Source organism: Stegodyphus dumicola, chromosome X1, assembly GCF_044657685.1.
Source record: "Stegodyphus dumicola isolate Sdum_Otavi_A_Nest chromosome X1, ASM4465768v1".
In the NCBI taxonomy this organism is placed as follows: Eukaryota; Metazoa; Arthropoda; class Arachnida; order Araneae; family Eresidae; genus Stegodyphus; species Stegodyphus dumicola.
The window spans coordinates 82,933,756-82,950,680 of NC_140780.1; the positions used below are offsets into that span (position 1 = coordinate 82,933,756).

A 16,925-nucleotide genomic window follows, 5' to 3' on the forward strand; every position below is an offset into this window, starting at 1 on the left:
ATAGAATTAATTACAAAATGTACAACTTTTAAATTACATTTACTATAAAAAATATTTTTGCACAGAAAAATTAATATTGCAGTAAAGTTTCTCTTAGATATTTTTTACAATTTTAAATACAGTGCATGTATCCAAGTTATTCTACTATAATATTTAATAAAAAAATTTTAACTCAACTTATTACAATCTAATTATTAATAAATCTTAAAAAGAATGCAAATAATTTTGTTTATTTACTCAGTAAATTAACAGTTATGGTGGCCTCAATACAATGAATTAAAGCCTGAAGTTAAAAGAGAATATCAGTAAAAATAATACAGAAATGCAATAACCAATAGACAGCAATGCTCAAATACATACCACCAGAATTCCAAGAAATGATATTTGTATCACGCTGGATGTGGACATAGTTTTCTGTTTTGAGCAAGATTTCAGCAACAGCAATAACTGTTTCTTCCAAAAATTTTTTATCCAAGTTGGTGCAATTTCTTACATTTTCAATTTTTTCCCTCGGTATAAAATCACGAACCCAATGGTTACTTTTGGACATTGCAACTTTGTTCTCTGCTTGTATATGGCTATTTCCTGCTTGAAGACACACTGAAGAGCAGGTGTACCTTTTTGAATGATACTGGATAAATTCAGAACGTAATGCATCTATTTCTGCTTCATCACATTTCTCGTAAGTTCGCGACTGACACACAATACATATCTGTAAAATGCAAAGATGATAATCACAAACGCAGCAAATCTAATACACTGAAACTCTTATTTTGATCATTTTTAAGTTTTTATGCAATCATTTTCCCATATTTCATGTATTTAATTTTTTTTCAAAAATTTTTATTTAGAAGAAATAAGATATGGTACACAAAAATTAAATTTAATACACAGACAAAATAAAGGAAGTTTCCGATTTTATGAAACTAGAAAAGAATATGAAAATTCTTCAAATTTTTCATTAAAAGTTTTAAGCATTTTAAGTATGTACATTACAGTATCTCCAAATGATAGGTATATTAAATATATCTGCATATTTCACTCATATTACTCTGAGTTTTGCTAAAAATAGATAATATTCAGTATGAACATTAAAATCTGTTTATCTTTTTCAGATAAAAATCAGTTACTTGATTATTTTGAAATTATAAGGATTAAAAAAACGTTATCCTGCTTCAGTTTTGCTAGCACTGTTTCTTCAATAATCATTTACTAATGAAAAAACGTCATACTGCTGCACATTCATGGAAAACTTTCTGAATATTTTGAGTTTCAGAATAACGGTTAACAGAATCATTAGATATTATAACAGTTATAGTACAGAGCATAGTGCTTTGAACTGGAAAGGCATTTTTCTTTTTGTTCCAATGTTAACAGTGAGACCAATTAGTTTTGACAATGTTGTTAAATTTTTTAGTGGTTTGTTTGTGAGAAATAAAATTTAACTGCAGTTCCTGATAGAAAATGTAAAACAAGAAATTTCATGTATGCTGCTTTTCATTATTTCCCTCTGTTTTAAATTCAATTTTATACTTAGATTTGCTCAATTCACTACATAAAATATATTAACAATTTACACACCTTAATAATATATACTGATATGATGTAAAATTCACCATCACTTAATTAAAATGTTTGGGGTTTGCCAATACCTCGCAAATTACCATTTAATGAAAATAGATGTGATAAATGGGCAGTTAAAACACTTTCATGAAAACTTTCATAAATTAAACTATTCAATTCATGATCCACATGCACATTTTTCTTAATGAGTGGAAATTAAGCTTGCAAAATGATGGCACATTACATGCAAGGTTCATTCTTTAACATCATAATAGGGAAAACATTCAAGGTTTTAATTATGCATTGTTGAAATTTTTAAAAAAGTCTCAAAGACTTGGTTTAAAAACTGAACAAAGTAACACTAAACCTTACATTCTTTTAACGCAAACTTGGGTAATAAAGAGGAAAATTACTCTGTACATTAACCTGGTAGAATAAGTGCAGAAGTTAGTAAATCTGCATACATATCCTCTCTGTTTTAAAATGAAGCAAAAGAGTAAGACTAGTTGTTTGATGCTAAAAACTGCCAGCCAAACTGTATATCCAATATTCCTTTATAAGGTGAACGAAGTAAGAAGTGGGTATTTGGGAACTGTCCTTTGTATTTCCTTATAGCTGCTGTTTTAGCTGTAGCCTCATAGGTAAAAAGATATCAGCCAACTCTGCTTTTGCATAGCAATGCACACTAATTGAAACTCACATCGAGAACGACAATTTATGACAACAGAATGCTTTTACTAACTGTTCAACATTGCCCTGTACCTCCTCAATGTGCCATTCTCCTTAGTTTGACCCTTTCTAACTGCCTTTGCAGTTTACCATACATTTTTTAAAACATCAGGGGTTCTGATTTTACTTGTTTTACAATAATGAAAGTAAGCTCTCTGGATTAGTGAAAATGATGTACTGTGACCAGCATAGAAGCATTTCAGAGATGAAAGTTCTAACAAAACTATTCCATCTCGATGTTCTAAATGAAACTGGTGCATTTATGTTTCACAAGACCAGAAAAACTCACGCAGAACACAAGAATCAAGATAAACTACAAAATGTTACTTAAGAATAGGTAATTCAAGAACATTCCCATCCTGGCTTGCTTCATAGCCATGGTAACAATGGCTATAGAATATGGTCAAGTCCTTTAAGTTGCATAATTACACCAATTCTTTCTGTGCAGTGATAATGGTACATTTTATAATCACGAATGGCTTTAACAGTCAGCATTTTTCACCAGTATCTAAAATAAGGGAGCAAAATTTTAAATAGTCTGCATTTACTAATTTCCCCTACTACTGAATAACAGACTGAGTGAATAAACATAGTCATGTGTGTGTTAGGATCGCAAATTGTACATTGTGATCTTTCTTTAATTATTTCTGTAAACAATTTCAGTAATACAGCAAGAGAGACTGAACATAAGATTGCGCACGAAGGAAAATGAAAATGGTGTTTAGAGAAAAGGGAAAAAAAATTTTATTAATGCTTTTGTATTATATGTGATTATACATTTTTTAGAACACATTCCTAGAAGTGGATATCATACAATTTAAAAAAAAAAAAACTCTAAATTCTTAGAAGTTAAAGAAAATTCTCTTTTACAGTCAATACAGAATTTAGCCACACGTATTTATTTATAAAGCAAATGCTTGAAATGAAAAAATGTAACGAAAACTATAATGTAAAACAATGCTATAATTCTCAAACATGTAATAAGATGTCATTAGATTTTATTTCACTATTCATTACATAGATGAATGTAAATTAATACAACAGGCAATTGTTCACATACCTGTTTATGAAATGCATTACAACTCTGGCAATTACAATATGCATTTTTCTCCCAGAAAAGAGTTGTAATCTTGATCTAACTGATCACAGACATCAAATAATTAGTACACAGAATTATGGCAGAGACTACTCAAAGGAATGTATGACAAAAATATTTAAAAAAAAATTTTTCACCCTTTTTGTAGATGGAATACGCAGTTTATCTTGTTGTACATCAAATCCCATTGTTTTGCAAAGTTCCTGTAAAAACTTCAAGTAAGACTGGTACTGTGTGTTTCCAGGAAAATGTCTTTCATACTTTCCATTAAAAGTGTAACAGCAGCATGGTAACAGGAAAACTCTCATATTGTAACTAGATCTAAGAATATAGAATTGAAAGCTTAACCACTAGGAAGAAATGGCGAAAATTTAATTTAAAAAAATGCAGTGCAGATAAATGAGACAATTTGAAAATGAGACATTATAGCTGATGAAAGAAAACTAAAAGTTTCTTCGTACGAACCTGCTGAAAAGGTCATACCTCTGAATAACCGTTCAAAGTTTAAAGTAGATTAAACTAAGTGTCATGTTAGAATGTTGCCAATGAATTTCTTAAACCAATTTTTTAAGGCAAAAGAAAAGCTTGATTTGTTCTTGAAACAAAACTGAAAAATGCTTAGTGAAATCAGCAGCAGATTCTCTAAAAATTAAAAACTTCATTGTTTCAAATCAAAATCCAAAACAATGCTCTTTTTTACAAGAGCTTACAAAAAACTGCACATTAAGAATTCAATTTCAATTAAGTATTAAGAATTCAAGAAGCCTAACTGAAAGTACTAATTAATACATTTTAACTGTCATCTACACAGGTCATATCAGTGTCAAAAACAGTGTAGCTGGTTTTCTTCATGATAAAGCCTGTTAAGACAAGCATTGTCATTCAAGAAATGTGGGCCAGAAAACTATATTTGCATTTTATCATACCCTGCTTATTTGCTAGTCTTTATTACGTTTTTGATTATTTCCAAAAATCAAAACAGAAACTAGGCAGGTTATTTTGATAGCTAATCCAATATCTGGAAAATGGCAATGATTATTTAAAACAGAATTCTTTTAGTTGCTTGCCAAAAACCTTTCTGTACTCTCCATTATCATGGGGGGGGATAAAAAGAAACAGTGTACAGTAAAGTTTCAGAGCACGTTACTTTGAATAAAGCAAAATTGGTAATTTATACACTAATTCATTATCTCTTCCGCAAATTAGTTTCATTTTCAGATTGCTCCACAACATTAATACTTAATAAAAGTAAATACGTCACCTGGCTGCTATAACAGGAATCCAAGGAGTCAGCTCATCTGAATGATTTCCTATGATCCAGTCATACTCAGGAAACAGCAGTTGGTCAGATGGTTCAACAGCTTTTTCCTTTAAAATATGATCAAAAGTATTTCAGTAATATAATAGAAACAGCTAATGTATGCTTTCACCACTCTCAGAAAAAACAACATAAAATTATTTTGCACTTCATTCTATAACCAAATAACACATTTCATTACATAAAAATATAAGTGTAAATTCTGTGAAAATACATCATTAGCAGAATCCCTTACATACAGTCATCTCTATTTCAAATGGACTATGAAAGCTTTTGCATACATTGAGACTTAATTATATGATTATTGCCAGAATTTTTTTTTGTATTGAGTATAGCTTCTTTTATTGCCAACACATTTCTCAGTCACATGGTTTAATTTATCAATTTTAGTTAAACTAAGGACTTGTGTTTGTACATTAGGAAATCACTTTGTCTTATGATAACAGTAACCACTATCTGAAATTTGATTATGACAAGCTTATGCGAGCTACAAGGAAGAATGTTTTCATGGGACTTCCTAAAGAAAATGCATATATCCATGCAACTGGTTTGAAAAATCACATCAGCCAGCTTATTCACTGGAATTCAAATGTGAAATGACCCATGTTTAACAATCTTATCCATAGGCCAGTAGTATCATGAACTAAAGAATTAAATACAAAATAATATAGAATATGTATAGCCACTCTAATACTTTATTACTTCGAGCTTTCTTGCAAAACTCAAAAATATATTGGAAAGCAATAATACCATTCTCTCATGGGATAAATTCAACATGGCAACATGGCAATTCAGAATAATTTTGCCCATTGCAAAGAGCAGACAACTCTGCTGAAAAAAGGCTTTCAAAACTGACCAACTTTTCAACTTGAACAGATTGTCCTAAACATACGTATTTACCTTCTCTTTCAGAACACCAAAACTGAATTAATCAAAAATTACTAACATCTCTCATATTTACAGATATTCATCATTAAAGTTTTATACAAATAAAATTTTACTCACAATTAAAACAGTTGATGACCCATATAAATCCCAGATTTTTCTTTTTCGAACATCAATACCTATTCCTTTGTACTGAAATACAACAAAACGTAATCACATTTTCAGAAAAATACACTAAAATACATCCTAGCAGAAAATTACTTAGATTAGATGAATGCAAGTTAAATGATTATTTCATTATCTTCTTTACTCTTAATTTTCTTATTTCGGTGTGTATTTTCTTATTTGTGTCTGTGTCACATACACACACACACACATATATATTGTGTATATTATATACTCCAGTGGTTACATGATAAAACTTTACTAAAATAGAATTCAGATGAAAATAACAGATTCAGATGAACAAATATTAATTTAGAAATCAAACAATTAAAAAAACAACAACATTTTTTCACTTTGGCAGCCGAGGTTGATGGTCCAGTAAAAACATTGAAACTAGTCCTCTGAAAATTTGCAAATATAATGCTGACTTTTGTTTGATTTCTAAATTAAATTCAATGAATAATATGACAATAACGTAACACACATGGATTTCACATAGCCACAGAAATGCATTCGATGTGGCAGATATGATGTAAGTATCACAGGGGCAAACGAGCAGAAAGTGTGTACATAATGCTATTAAAATGAGACTAAAGATAGTAAAGTTAAAATTCTGCTTCATTTCTGTGTTCACTTGAATGTTTTGGTTTGCAAATTTAATATTAAAATTAGCTAAAAGACTAAGTTTCACTTTTGATACAAAGTAAGTACATGCATTATTAGTACTACTAAAAACTATATGACAGGGATTAATTTTGATATGATGCATTTATAATGATTCGTAATAAGCATATTACTGTTTTTAGGATAGACAAGAGAATTAACCAAATTAAAAACTAAAATGTAGACCTATAAGGCTATCAGAAACTGAAGAATTAAATTGCAACATGCACACATACACATGCAAAACAGCAAAAGAAAAATATATCCAAAAAATTTACATCCATTAATATATACTTTAATTTCCCTATTAATAAATTAATTGATTGGACTTCTAACATTTCCAAAAAAAGTGATTAGTAACACAATAATTGATCAAATACAATGCATTAAAATATTTGTACAGACACATTAAATACGAGGGCAATCCCAAAAAAAAAGGTCTCCTATTTTTTGGGGACGTAGAGAAAGTTTTAATACGGTTGTTGGCAACACTGTTGTGAGTGGTGCCTTCTCTGCTACCACATAAGCATGCAGGCGCTTCGCTCGGATGCTCAGTCTTGGCTTGGCAGCCATTCGAAATGGAGCTCCCGATAAACGTTACCACCAAGTGCGAAGTGCGTGCAGTTATTCGATTTTTGAACGCAAAAGGCGTTAAACCAGTTGAAATTCACCGCCTATTGACGGAAGTGTATGAACAGTCGTGCATGGATGTCAAAAACGTTCGCAAGTGGTGTAGAGAGTTTACAGCCGGTCATACTGAAATTCATGATGAAGAAAGGAGTGGGAGGCCATCAATTGCCGACGAGACAATCGCGAAAGTTGAGGAACTCATGCGTAAAGATCGGAGGATCACTCTGGATGCTCTCTGCATTTTGGTTCCTGAAGTTTCCATAAGCATCATCCACAGGATTTTAACGGAAAAGTTGCAATATCGGAAGGTGTGTGCAAAATGGGTGCCGCGTATGCTGACAGAAGACCACAAACGACAACAGGTTGATTCTTCCCGCGAATTTTGGACGGCGGTTTTGCTCCGATGATGAGGTGAAAGATGAGGTTCAACGCTTCCTGAAGGGCATGGCGGCAGGCTGGTATGACATGGGCATTGTAAAACAGCCACAGCGTCTACAAAAATGCATCGACCGAAATGGCGATTATGTTGAAAAATAAAGCATTCTTCAATCTTTAAAGTGATGTAGCAATTATAGAAAATAAACGGTTCTTTGTATATCTAAAAATATAGGAGACCTTTTTTTTGGGATTGCCCTCGTATTCAAAACGAAATTTTACTACTTACTTAAACTCTTAAAAATAATCATGTATCAAATTAATTAATTAACTTTTATCTTAAAAAAAGAAGGCATTAAATACCCAGTCTAATCTTTTTACTGGTAAGGTTATGATAACATTTTTCTAAACCTTCTAGACGAATTATGTTGGATGTTTATCGGTTTAAAGATTTATAAATTTTGTAATTATTACTGTAATTATTGTATATGATGTAAAATATCAGTTTCTTCTAGCTATCTTTGCTTTTACTAACAAGATGCACCAATTTTCATTTCTAAGATTTGTTTGCAGCCTGATACAAGTGAAGATAGTCTACTTTTCTTTGTACACTGCGCAAAAAAAAAAAAAAAAAAAAAAAGGGCGGCAGTTCTATCTCTCCCGTTCTACTGGGCCGATTGACGAAATTCAACTTGCGTTTTTCATGTCTCAAAAGTGTGAATTAGGATATGTATTAGATTTATGTATAGCATTGTTCTAATATAGGTATATTGAATAAAATCGGACTTCTGAAATTGCATGCCAATTGTTTTCCATATTTCGATTCTGCGATTCAAATTATGCCAAACTGCCAAGTTTTGTAAAAAATTGCATAAGTAGTTTTTAAAAAATTAACTCTCAAAATTTCAGCTCCTCAATGTTAATTGAATTTGTTATATTTACTAATATCTCTTTTTTATTAAACTTACCTGACTTCTTCCAGAATCGAAATTTACATTCATTCCAAATATAATTCACACATTTTTTATGATTTATTTTTTAAATTTGTATTTTAAAATGTTTTTTATAAATTTTTGAAATTTTTTTTTATTATAACCTATTACATTTTTAACATCATCTTAAAGTAGATGTATTTCTAATGCAAAAACAATTAAGAGTTTTTTTATTCAACATTTCTTCAGATATACCTAAATTTCCTAAGTGAATTTACATTTTGGCATGTTTTGAAATTTGGCATATTTAATTTAAGCGATAATAACGAAAATGTGGTTTACATACTTTGTTGAAATTATTTGAAAGAATGAACGATGGACCTTTTTTTCCTCTCGTGCATCAATGAAAAAAGGGAAAGGAAAATAGTTTGCTCTAAATTACGAAGTTCATCAAGTGAATTATTCTTGGGGCAAACTGAAAAAAACGCGCCAAGATAAATTTTTAAAATTCTCCGGAAATTTCTCATAAAAAATTACAAAATTTAATATCTAGGCATAATTTGAGTTGTAGAATCAAACATGGAAAAGAATTGACATGTTACTTCAGAAAAAGTATAATTTTGTGTCAAAATACCTATATTAGAAGAATGCTATATATAAATCTAATATATATCGTAAGTCGCGCTTTTGAAACATAAAAAACGCAATTTGAATTTCATCAATTAGCCCAGTAGAATGGGAGATATAGAACTGCTCCATTTTTTTTTTTCTACAGTGTACAGTTCAGACCATTAGCCAGAAATCAATTAATTTCGATCGTTTGATAAAGTTTTACAGCCAATTTGAACTAAAGCAGACAAATTCTCTCGCCAACTTTATGATAGCCGAACCAAAACTAATTTCTCCCCCTTCCTAAAACAGCATCTGACATGTCTACTAACACCCTTTTCTCGTAAATATTACAACACTAGTCTCATTAAATTCCAATGAACGTTGAATAACTGCCATTTTGCTTATTGCTTCAATTGAGCATACATATAAATTTACTTTAATTCATTTCTGGCCTTTTTAATGTATAATAATTATGCATATTTTAAAAGCCTCATACAAAGCAGTGAATGTGTAGGGTAACTTTTTTTTACAAAAGAATATTAAAATCCTTACTTAAATAATTAATAAGCTTTGTTCTTGGCTTGTATTTTGAATCAAACTCACCAACTTCTAAATAGTTACTTAAATCTCTCAAGATTTGTTCTTGACTAGTACTCTGAACCCATTTTGGCTCAGTATCTTCCTGGCTTGGTATTTTACACCTGGTTTTTGAATATTAATGCAACGAAACACATTCGCTTCTATTAATTATTGTTAATTGATTGGAAATTGGTTTGTTCCGCTTCAAAAGTAAATTAATTTCCATTTAATAGCAATTTATTCAATTTTTCTTAACATTTTTCATTTTATACCACTTTCATAAATTTACTTTTATTTATTTATTTTTTTTTTGGCTTGATTTTTTTTCTAGCAATAAAATTCACTTTATAAACTTACCTAATTTCCTTTTCTTCCAAGGAGATAATCCAAAAATTGTTCTAATAGATAAATTCTTGTTTTATGACTTAGCGGATTTAACACAAGTATTAGGCTCCATAAGTACCATAAAAATTCCATTATATATATATATATAATTTATCAAGCAAAACTTACAAGCTTACTACTCCTTTGAAAAAGTAGTAAGAATTCTATTGTACTGAATTTACTCATTAGCATATTTAAAATGCAGTTATCAAAAGAAATAACTGAAAGTGAAAATGCAACCAACAAAGTAAGTAATTATCGTCACTGATTGGAGATTAGTTGACTTTTCAAGGAGAATAAACTAACTTTTGATTAACTAACAATAATTACTAAATGTAAATTTTTTTCTCACGCAAGAATCATTATTAAAAAAGCTTTTTAGTAAGATTAAGTTATTCAAATTTTTAGTTAATAATGAGTAAGAAATTGGCTGTGTTGTCAAGTTTTAAATGTAAATTTCCAATTGGAATAAAAAATTGGCAGTGCTGTCAAGTTTTAAATGCAATCTTTTAATTGGAATATAAAATTCTTATATGAGTGAGTTTTATTTTCTAACTTGAGAAATTGCTCCATGACACTTTCACCTTTCATCATATTAACACAATGCAAACTTTGTAAAAATAATAAAACCAGAAAGAACAAGTGTACAAAAATAGATTCTCATAAGACTAAAATAAACATTATGAAAAAAGTAATTTACATAATATAAAGGCTAGAAAATGAATTTAATTAACTTACAAATACAGTACAAAGTTCAAAATCCAGACGTCCATTATCTGGAATGATCTAAAATACGGACCTCAAAACCACCAACAAAGTTTTTCTCATAGGCTTTACCCATGCGCATTTGATTCCCCCCTCCACACATAATAAAACATCTGGAGACTTCCGATTCTTAATTTCACTTCGACATTAAATAAAATACCTTGTTATTGAAAAAAAAATCAGTTTAGCATAAATTTGTACGAGACATAAATTCTCACTTCGACACTAAATAAAATACCTTGTTATTGAAAAAACAATCATTTTAGCATAAATTTGTACGAGCAGTAATTTGGCTCTGTTGCTGCATATTTGCTTGGCACACTTCCCAAACCAAAACATTCCACCTAGATACATGGTTGATCTGACGCCAACCTGGCGAATCATTATTATTTATTATACTTTCCTTTCATCACCGCATGTTTATCAACACATGATGACTTGAGTAATGACTCATGTAGCTATGCCTAAACAATTTTCTTTTATGTTAGTAATTGAATAACAAAGGATTTATGGTAACCTTTTATGTTGACATGACGCTTGGTGATGATTACAGATTTAAGTTAAATGGTGCTTAAAAAATATTGACGATGAAAAATTTAGCAAACATTTCTTTCCATATTCTAAAAATAGATTTTGTTGATGATACTCATACACCCAAATATTACATTTAAGGCTATTTGAATTAAGAATAACTGATTTGTTATTGATGATACTCATACACCCAAATATTACATTTAAGGCTATTTGAATTAAGAATAACTGATTTGTTATTCACATAAACCCAGAACCAGCACCAGGGCGCGTAAGGTGGCATTTTGTGCTAACATTTTCTCGATAATTTTAGAGAAGACACAAATTTCTTGTTCAGATACAAAGTTCCATTGTCAAGGTCTGTAACTGCTGTGTCGAGAATTCCCACCAAACTATCATTTAAAATCTTTTCATTCTCAACAACCTCTTTCTCACTCTTCAATATTGATAGCTATTTTTTCCAGAGTTGAAACAATATTACAGAACTGGAAATCCATTAGTTGACTGATAATTGGGGCACTGTCATCGCAATAGAAAACTTCTATTACGTTATCATCATTTATTATTATTTCTTTATGAATTCGGATACCTTGATAACTTTTATACCTGGCTTTTGCTTGTGATATCCAAAACCTTCTAATTCGCAGCTACTACAGATTATTTTTCAAGACCATAGTACAGATTACACTATCTGTTAGTTGGCTGATTATTGGGGCATTGTCATCACAAAGAAAAACTGTTATAATTATTATTTCTTTACGAATTCTGGTAATCAAAAAAATTTGCATATTGCTTGGGGTATTCAAAAACCTTCAAATAAGCAGTTAGTATCCTCTTACCAGCATGAACTATGACAGCTGGCCTTAAACATACCAAACATTTCTCAAAATTAACTGTAGACTCCTCTCATGACCTTGCAATGCTCCACAAAGAATATTTTTTGTTAGAATGTTTCAAAAATATCTTCAATGGTCTTGCGAATGTTCAGAAAATTTAAACAGATTTTAAAAAGGCTACTTTATATCTGCATTTCAGCACATGCAACACCACAGTATCAATTTTCTGATTGACAGATGTACAACTTGGAGGAAATAATAAAATGGAGACATTAACTTTTACCAAAACTTTTAATCCAGAGCTGAAAAGTTAGCAATAATCAGGATAATTTTTGCCTTATGTGGTAAAGCAATCGGTTTCAAGTGTTGCCAAGCTTTGGGTATGAAATGATTTTAAAACTAATCATTCATTAATGTTTGCATCACCTATGCTCTTTTACTTGAGTGATAGATGGCAGGGAATATCTTTATTCCTTTAAAGGGCATTTGTGCATGACTTTAAAAGGCATCTGTGCACGCTAAGATTGCTAGTCTTAATTTGAATCTTTGACACCAGTTGAAACCTCTTTTGCAGATGTCACCAAGGTATTTCAGAGAACATACTGCCAGAAAAGACCAATTTCATCAGCATAATAAATTTGTTTCAGAGATCACATTTCACTTGGAGTTTGATAAATTTATCTGTGAATTGTTCCGGTGTCACTCTATTAGCTGAAGCTTTTCTCGTTGAAATTTTTAGCTACATTATGGCATGGGAATTTCAAATTGAATTAATCAGTTTATTGGATATGTGCACCTAAAATTTTAAGATCATTTCCTCATGAAATAATTTGGCTTTTGAGATATTAGCACTGAATCCATCAATGGAATGACATGGCCTCGCAGTGATGCTCTCATATCCTTTCAAATATCACCTAGTCATGATCACCACTTTTATAATAATGAATGGATTTTCCATTATTTATTGCTAGTGGGATATCAAAACTCACAAAAAAAATCTATGAAGTTCTTTTCCAGCCTTTTACATCACATACTGTGGACTTCCAATTCCATATTCCTCCCTTATTTTTGAGACAGATATGCTTTTATCCATTTTTTGTAGAAATTCCATATATACCTTCCATTCTTTGAATGGCATCAAAACATATTTTCCTTTCGAAATCCTGGTGCAGCTCCAGATTTTCACTATAACTCAAATTCAAATTTTATTTTTGATAACACAATTATAATGATAATGGAGAGCTAAAAGTAAATATCAGAAAGTTATAGAACAGCTCAATTTGCTATTCCTCAGAATCTTTCTCTCTTCCCTGCTGTTGTACCAAAAAAAGAAAACCAGTATGAACAATATTCCATTCCAAACAAATATGTTTTGGAGCTTCACACATTGTTATATCGAAAAATGCTACTCCCTCGCAACCACTCAAGCATAAAAATGGGGATCATAGCCAGCATCAATACAACATTAAGCATTGTATTATTACTGGCCACAGCACAATATTTGAGCTAGCAGATCTTTGAGAGTAATATGCATGATTTTTAGTCAAGAGATTAAAAACTACTGCTTCTCCTCGAGAATTTTACACTCCACTCTTAGATCTTGTAAGGAGAGAATTTTTTTGGAGGCAGGATTAGTGGCAGACATTGCATCCTTTCAAATAACAGATGGTACAAGGAAGGTTCAGGGGAAAAATAATAACTAAAAAAAATTAATGTTTACAAATTTAATGGAACATGATCCCCCCTGACATGCACACAGATATCACAAGTGTTCATGCTGGCAATAATGTTGTTAATTACAGTTTGAAGAATTAAGTTCCACTTATCCATTAATGAGATAACTACTTTTCCAAGGTAATCTTGTAAGTTCTTTATCAGATGAAGGTCAGATTTTTCTGGCCATGGTATTAGCTCATTATTTTCACTTTCAAGGAATTTGTTAACATGGTTTGCTCAGTGTGGACGAGCATTATCATCCATGATAAATCAGATCCATATGCACCTCTGAAAAGTCTTACATAAAGTTATAATCCTGATATCTCTGGCAGGTCACAAATATGTTGTTCAAAATATGCATCAATTATTATTATTCCCCATATCATCAGATCTGCATTATGGAAACAGTCATGTTGTTCAGACATAATGTTCAAAGGAAAATCCCATTAAATGTGACTCCCTCCAAATTTAAACACATTTAGAACCAGATGTTAAACTAAACTTTGACTCATCAATAAAGAAAACATTCAACCATTGGTATTTACTCAAGTTCTGGTGGTTTTGCACCAGGTTTCATACACATTTCTGCACACAGAGATTAAGTACTTTCAAGAACCATTAATGAAAAAATTAAGGACCTATGAGCAAATGGAAACTGAATAAAAACCAATTAAAAATATTATCTATGCCTAGACTTCACTTTTGTAATACCATCCTAAAAATAAAACAGATCCATAAGTAAGATGAATTATTATTAAACATTAATTAATTAACAAAATTATTAATAAGTTTGAGACTCAAATCAACTTTATAAAATGTATCAAGCAGCAGCATTAAATATTTTACACTTATAATAGTTGGACATATTTGAAAGAAGATAAGTGACATTTTATTTATGTTTGACTAACAGTTAGCTTTATGTTGATTTCCCCCTCCCCCCTTTTTTAATGTTTCATTTGGTCACATACATATCAGTCTAGAGGTTTAGTGAATAAGCTGGTAAATTTTATGTCAAGCGGCATAGATTAAAAAGAGAAGTAAGATCAAAATCAGCATGAATCATAACAAAAGACTAGATATTGTCACCACTGCTGCTTGTAGAAAAAGACCTGCTGATTAGAGCAAACCTGAAAGGCCCGATGTAGGCATGGCTCGCAAGTTTTGAAAGTTAGGCTCTGTCTGACACAGTTAGCGTCGTAGCTTCATGTAGAATTCCAGGGATTGTTAACCCAGTTAATATACTTTAAGGTCCCAAAAAGGCACTGACGCCCCACGGGTGATAAGTTGTTTTATATTATTTTAAGTCTCACTAGATGCAAAGAATAAGCCTTACATGATTTTTAGACTTTTGTGTTTTATCTTGTGACCACGGTAAGGATTAATGAAAGGCAATGGCTCGCTTTACTATGCAGAGAGAATTTTTAAGGGTGAGCAGTCAGACAAAATAATTAAATTAGGTAGTTAGATAGTTATTATGGATTTACATGGCCACCATTAAATTTTACTTATTTCTTTAACAATATTTGTTAAAAAGTCCTATTAAAACCACAATGTAATAAAATTTCACAGTTTAAAATATATGTAATTTATGACATTGATTCTTAAACAATATTAGGAATATAACACATTAAAAGCTACAAAACATTTATGTTTTGTAACAACAACACTCAATGAAATAGTTATGCGTCTTTTTAATTTGAAGCCTTCTCAGAGATTTTGGCTAATTTATATCAATTTCCTTCTCTTTAAGCATCTTTTCTATCAACCAGAAATGTATCTCAATCTAAAAACCAGTGTTCTCACTAGTTTCTGCGTGCTCTATCTCCTAACTTGTCAAACTCTCCACATACAACACTCAACAAAATATTTATGCGTCTTTTTAATCTGAAGCATTCTTAGAGATTTTGGCTAATTTGTATCAATTTCCTTCTCTTTAAGCATCTTTTCTATCAACCAGAAATTTATCTCAATCTGAAAACCAGTGTTCTCACTAGTTTCTGGGTGCTTTATCTCATAACTTGTCAAACTCTCCACATCTTAGCTATGAGGATTTATTTGATCTGATAAAAATTAAATAGTCCAAAAACCTCCCAAAGACGTGAAGCACATTATCACTATGTCCGAAAGCAACTACAGTGTCAGACAAAGGTTTAAATAAGCATCCTATTTAAAAAGAACTTAGAACATAACAACATATTCTGATGCTAACAAAATCAATTACAGCTCGTGGTGATGTAATTAAACAAGAACAGTCAAATTCAAACTAAACGTGTGGACTATACAAGTTTCTTTTGATTTAAGCTCGCTCAGTAATTCTATCATATGAGGAAATAGAAATGAGAAATTATAGTAAAGGCTGAAATCATAAACACCTGGTTAATTTACATAATAATAACTGCAAATATCTTTGAAGAATAATTTATGTATTCAGTTTCTTTCCTCAACACATTTCCTTTTCATTTTAGAATTTTTGGATTTAATTTAGGATTTCTGTTATCCTAAAAAAATTAATGTATTTAGAATGTATAGAAAAATTTGCTAATTTTATTTCTTTAGTAATATAAACATTCAAAAGAAATATGAAATATATATGCTAAGAGCTGGTTATAGAGCTGGTGTGGCAGAATTTTTAGAATTTAGTGATACACCAAGCAACCAAATTAGAAATGTCATAACTTTTAGAATTTAAAGCAGGGACTGGAAGCAGAATTTAGAAAGGTACTAGGCAGCAGAATTTAGGATCCACAGAGATTGCATCGGGGGGGGGGGGGTATGCCTAGCACCAGCTCTGTGTTTGATGCATTAAGGCATATTAGACGAATGTTTTAAATTCTTTATTAATAAAAAAAATTCCTTTCTGTAACGCCTGTCTATGTGATAAGTTTAGAAGCATTTGTGATATTTTCCATGCTTGTGTCTAGTGAAAAGTACAGAAAATGAAGGGATGATAAACATGTTAAGAAAAAGATTTTAGTATCAGAAGTAAAACACTCAAATATTATGTTTTCATTTTCTTCCAAACATTCTCCAAAAAGTAAGAAATTCATCACAAACTTCCTGTAAAATACATCCATTAGTTAATATCATGTATTAATACCATGGAGACATCTTTCATTTTGTCATATATTTCTTGATTCGTTTAGAAT

At 30.7% G+C, this 16,925-nt stretch overlaps 1 protein-coding gene across 5 annotated transcripts in view; it reads right to left on the reverse strand.

Moving 5' to 3' along the window:
* LOC118199148 (putative tRNA (uracil-O(2)-)-methyltransferase) overlaps nt 1-16,925 on the reverse strand; it is a 107,777-nt gene that overhangs the window by 32,810 nt on the left and 58,042 nt on the right. For 4 of the 5 annotated variants that reach the window (XR_015038673.1, XM_085808039.1, XM_085808040.1 and 1 more), the window contains exons 7-11: nt 5,712-5,783; nt 4,650-4,756; nt 3,526-3,709; nt 3,353-3,427; nt 361-712 (exon numbers count right to left, since the gene is read on the reverse strand). Coding sequence is in view for 4 of the 5 variants with exons in the window: in XM_085808039.1 (XP_085664165.1) it covers nt 361-712; nt 3,353-3,427; nt 3,526-3,709; nt 4,650-4,756; nt 5,712-5,783 (790 nt within the window). In the remaining variant the exon portion in view is untranslated. The remainder of the gene's footprint in view (nt 1-360; nt 713-3,352; nt 3,428-3,525; nt 3,710-4,649; nt 4,757-5,711; nt 5,784-16,925) is intronic. The other variant, XM_085808042.1, reaches the window with a different exon arrangement.